General features: G+C 40.9%; 1 protein-coding gene across 1 annotated transcript in view; it reads right to left on the minus strand.

The window, feature by feature from the left end:
* Positions 1-3,653, minus strand: part of LOC107751997 (neuronal tyrosine-phosphorylated phosphoinositide-3-kinase adapter 2-like) — a 40,345-nt gene extending 36,692 nt beyond the window's left edge. The window contains exons 1-2 of the mRNA XM_016567822.1: positions 3,321-3,653; positions 632-852 (exon numbers count right to left, since the gene is read on the minus strand). Of these exons, the coding sequence (XP_016423308.1) occupies positions 632-828 (197 nt within the window). The 5' untranslated portion in view covers positions 829-852; positions 3,321-3,653. The remainder of the gene's footprint in view (positions 1-631; positions 853-3,320) is intronic.
* Positions 3,654-5,550: the final 1,897 nt, after the last annotated feature.

Genomic DNA, 5,550 nt, shown 5'->3' on the forward strand with positions numbered 1-5,550 from the left:
CAGCAGGAGAAGGAGGAATTCGGGGCGAGTGAAGGGATCCATCGGGGACACAACGGAAAGAAAAACACTGGGAGAAAAACGGAAACAAAAACGGAGGGTACAAACGGAGGTAACTGTTTTGGTCGGTCCTTCTGTCACACTTCTCGGGAGGCAAGGAGCGAGGAACGAGGAAACACGGAGATACTTCAATTCACAGTCTTTAATGATCACACGGGGACCGTAGGAGACACAGGAACACATGGAATGACGTTCGAGAACCGACAAACACTAACTGAAAGGACTGGGGCTTTTAAACACTGGGTGATTGGGAAAACACAGGTGCAAGGAATGACTAATTAAAGGGAACACAGCACACCTGGGGAGGGAAAACACAACACAAAGAGTCCAGGGGCGTGACATTTTGTACCTTTTTTTCTAAGAGTGTAGATATCCTTTAGTGTTCATATGTGGGATAATCGTGCCTGTTTTATTGTTTGCAAGTCTAAAACAGAGCAGGATGAGCTACATGCTGAATTTTAAATAAAAATACAGGGATTTGTTCAAATCCCAAAGTATGAACAATAGTAATAGCCAATAGCATTATTATGTGCAGTATTCACACAAGTCTATCCCTAGTTGTGTGAGTGTGTACCTCTTGATAGCTTCCTCCTGCCGTCTCTTCTTCTGGTTTTTCTCCTGTAGGTATGTCAAGTGTGTGTGGTTGCGGACACGGTCGCTCTCTCGGGCGATGTCAGAGGCGTTCTGGATAACCAGCTCGTCATACGCCCTCAGACCGCTGTCCTCCACGTACTGCAGCAAATGTGTGCACTCGTCTTCCCCTGAATCCATCCTTCAGCACAGCAGAGAGACTGCCTAGAAGACAGAGAGAGAGAGAGAGAGAGAGATTTGAGTGTCTCACACACAGTGTCATTCCATCCTCTTGAGAGCTTGTTGTGTAAAAAAAACAATGAACTTTGGAGGTAGAGGTGGGACGTATGCACACACACACACATGCACACACACACACATACACACACACATAATGACATGTTCTCAGGGGAATATGTTATCCTTTAACACTGAAGAGCATGATTCACTGCTGGGAAAGGGCAAGAGCTAGCATGTTTAACATATGTTTACAAAGCTACCTAAAATGATGATGAGAACACAAAAATATACATATAGAGTTAATTATAATATATATATATATGTATATATATATATAATCTATCTATCTATCTATCTATCTATCTATCTGCCCCTCTGTCCTATCCATCCATCCATCGTTTTATTGTACTGTTTTGAAATTCTGTCTATCTATCTATCTATCTATGGTTCTATCTATCTATCATTCTATCTATCTATCATTCTATCTATCTATCTATCGTTCTATCTATGTATCGTTCTATCTATCATTCTATCTATTGTTCTTTCCTTTTCTATCTAACTTCTGGGGAGAATTTTGTCCATAAAGTACACAAGTATATAAACAGGTTGAGACGTAAGATCAGTCAGTTTCTTAGCATTACATGCAAACAGTGGTAACATCTGGCCGAACATTATGTGCCACTTACAGGCCTTATTTCATCCTACTGTATTGTTTCTACATGCTTTTAAAAACCGTACACTGTACATAAAGAGAAATGATTTTCAGCCTAGTTTTGTGTGAGCGTGAGAGTATGTCAAGTTTATTTTTACAACTTTGTGAAGATGTCATCCAGTGTGCTGTTCTCTGTTGTATTATTCAGCATGTCTTAATATAGACTCTGATCTCAGATTGTCTCCCTCTCTCTATATCTCTTCCTTAGTCACAATCCTACCTACACCTATGCCTTTCCTCCATTTAACATCTCTCACGCACTTCTATACACACCCACGTGAGCATGCACGCACACACACACACACACACACACACACCTGCACATGCCCATAGATGCCCTCACACTCTTTCATACACAGGGACACACAGCTGTATTCTATAAATGGAATTTGAGGAGAAAGAACTGTGGGTTTCCAGGCAACAGTATCCTAGTGCGCTGACATAATGCAGGAAGCTGAGAACCTAATTCTCTGCTGAAGATGCATTAGTTCCGCTTTACACTGGCAGGCATGATATCCCCACCATGTGTGCGTGTGTGTGTGTGTGTGTGTGAGCGAGAGAGTCTCATGTAATGCCGAAAGCATGAAACAAGATATTCTTCTCCTCTACTCTGTAGATGTTTGCCACAGATGGATCATGTTTCACAACTATGTTTTATCACCATTTGTGTATGTGTTTTAATAGAACATCTAACACTAACTCTCTTTTTCAGAGTGATGAGGTGGCAAGATGCCACATTTCCATTGCTGGCACTCACACACACAAAATAGGTCAGCGAGACCACAGCACCACTTCAAAGGATCCCGGTGAGTGGAATTTAGCTTCCTTATTCATTCCATTACTCTGTAATTCACGGTTTCCTCCGCACCACACTACATTAATAGTGCCAATTCATAACTGAGGAATAGAAATAGCCTTCAATACTGCACAACACACCCAACGTGAGTAGATCCAGAATCATTGAAACACAAGATAATCACTGGAATACACCAAGAACCAATTGGATGTAGCGATTCTCACATAGCACACACTCATTTAAAGGGATATTTACTCCCCGTCATGTCGTTCCAAACCTGATTGACTTTATTTGTTCCATAGAACACAAAAGAAGGTATTTTGAAGAACATTGAGGTTCTAAAAATATTGAATTCAAAGTATGAACCAAAAACTATGGTAATTTTTCATTTATGTTCCAGAGAAGAAAGTCATACAGGTTTGAAATGACATGATGACAGAATTTTTATTTTTTGGATGAGCTTTTCCTTTAACAGAGCATGCCAAGTTATTTCATTGAAACGTTGTGTAAATATCCCATTCTGTACAAATGTCAAAAGAAGTTACATCATGAATGAATCTGAAGATGTAGTTGGGAATTGTGGGTAATATGCTTATTTGGATCCAGAGCGATCAATTGATGCTCAGTTTGACTCTTCCTGTCACACAGATGATGGAAAAACTGATGTATACAAGGAAAAGAATTACATTTGAAATGAGAATATTCTAAGTCATTTCATTAAAATGTTATGTAAAGATGTGTCTGTCCCATTCTATACAAATGAATCATGAATGAATCTGAAGATGCAGTTTGGAATTGTTGGTAATATGCTGCTTGGATCCCATACAATCCATTGATACTCTTGCTGTCATACAGATGATGAAGAACTGATAAGGAAAATGATGAGATGGAAATGAGACAAAGCAAAACATTTGGATGGACACACATACACACGATTACACTCACGGTATCAGTGAATCTGCTCTCCCGGAACAGCTGATCTCCAGGTGTGTTCTGTGTGTGCGTTTCTCAACACCGCACGATATCGAATCCCCCTGCGGCTGGCAGACAAGCCCGGCGACAGCGACGCAGCACGGAGGAAACACACACTGGCGTGAAGAAGAGAAAGATGAAGGACGTGTCCATCTTTGGCGTTTCCAGAGCTCTGAAGAAAACCGAAGGTAGTGGGAGCCGGTTTGACCCTTCCCCACCTACGACCGCTCCTGCTGGGCTACGGCCACCAAGGCTGTCCTCTCCCCCTACCAAACGCTTCTGGAAAGATCCACACCTCCCTTTGGTGGTTGCCTCATCTGCACTGTCCCCACACACGCGTGGTGTGTGTGTGTGGGGTGGGCTGCGTGTGGATGCACGTAGTATGAGCGTGTTCTCGTTTAGCCGGCTGCGGTGTGCGCAGAGACGTTAGGCAGCTAAATGCATCGTGTCCTACAATCTCTTTGATCCGTCCTCCCCTGCTGCTGCTGCTGCCGCCGCGGCTGCCGTCACAAGCACACACACACACACCCGTGCGCGTCACACACACGCAGAGATGAACCCAGCTCTGGCGTCAGTAGGCAAAAAGACCAGCTATAGCATCTGTCTTTTCTTTAGTTCCTCTATCCTTCTTTTTTTTTTTCTCTCTCTTTCTCTCTCTACCTTCTTTTTTGCTCTCTGATCTCCTTGCCTCCAGCCCTCACTGCTTACTTACTCCGTCCCCTGGTGATCTTCTCTCTCTCTCTCTCTCTCTCTCTCTCTCTTTCTCTGCATCCCTCATGTCTCTCAACCAATTGTGTGGCTTGCTTAGAGCTGTCCATGGTTCTGAAAGAAAGAGAGTGAGAGAGTGTGAGTGAGAAAGGTTGTGTGTGTGTCAATCCTCTCCTGAGGGCATGACCTCTGCTCGTACAATGTTATCACCAGGCAACTACACTGGCTGATGCAAAAATACTCAAGAGACAGTTGGATATGTGTATGCGTTTTTGGCATGTAAAGGTGAAATGTTATTTCTGCACTAAAAATATTGTCTGTTTTCAAACAGGTTTCCAAGGATTTGGAATATATAAACTATATACCGTTCAAACATTTGGGGTTGGTAAGATTTTAAAAATGTTTTTGAAAGAAGTAGAAGTATGCTCACCAAGGATGCATTTATTTGATCAAAAATACACAAAAACAGTAATACTGTGAAATATTATTCCAATTTTAAATACATTTTTCTATTTTAATGTTTTAAAATATACTTTATTCATATGATGGCAAAGCTAATTTTTCAGCAGCCATTACTTCAGTGTCACATAATCCATCAAAAATCATTCTGATATCCTGATTTGGTGTCCTGGAAATATTTCTTATCGTTATCAGTATTTTTATGGAAACCATTATACATATTTTTAAGTATTTTTTTCTATCTCTTTACTGTCAATTTTGATTTAATGCATTCCTACTGAATAAAGGTATTAACTTAAAAAAAAAAAATCTTACTAAACCCAAACTTTGAACAGTAGTGTAGTTATAATATTTTTTCTGAAATATTATATGTAGCTTTAAATAAATACATATGTCAGTAATAATTCCAGGCTATTTTCCGTCTCTTTCTATTTTCCAGCAAAAGTTGTACAGTTCTAACAAAGGCTTTCTACAAAAATTAATAATATACCCATTTTTCTCTCCTCACCTCATTAACTCTTGCTGACTTAAACACTTGTTCACTGAAGACAGCACTTCTATGGAATATGCTCTTATAGACATTGTATTACAGAGTTGTTTGTGTATGTTGCGTAAGGATACTTTGTATCCTTTGCTTGCCTCTCCAATTCTCATTCTCTCATTTTTCTGTCTCCTCTGTTCTATCTTCCTGTCTTTTCTTGTCTCCAAGACTTTCTATCTCTGTGTGTAGGTATGTGTGTTTGTTTCTGTGTATGGGATGAATGTCCATCTGGGGGATTTTGTCCATCAATCACTTGTAACCCTTCTTCACTTGAACTGTGCGCACTGTACACACACACACACACACACAAACAGAGGTCAGGATATGCTGATGCCTGTAGTGACACACACACACACACACACACACAAACAGAGGTCAGGATATGCTGATGCCTGTAGTGACACACACACACACACACACACACACACACAAACAGAGGTCAGGATATGCTGATGCCTGTAGTGACACACACACACACACACACACACACACACA

Source organism: Sinocyclocheilus rhinocerous, unplaced genomic scaffold (genome assembly GCF_001515625.1).
Source record: "Sinocyclocheilus rhinocerous isolate Xijiao unplaced genomic scaffold, SAMN03320098_v1.1 scaffold1965, whole genome shotgun sequence".
NCBI lineage: Eukaryota > Metazoa > Chordata > Actinopteri > Cypriniformes > Cyprinidae > Sinocyclocheilus > Sinocyclocheilus rhinocerous.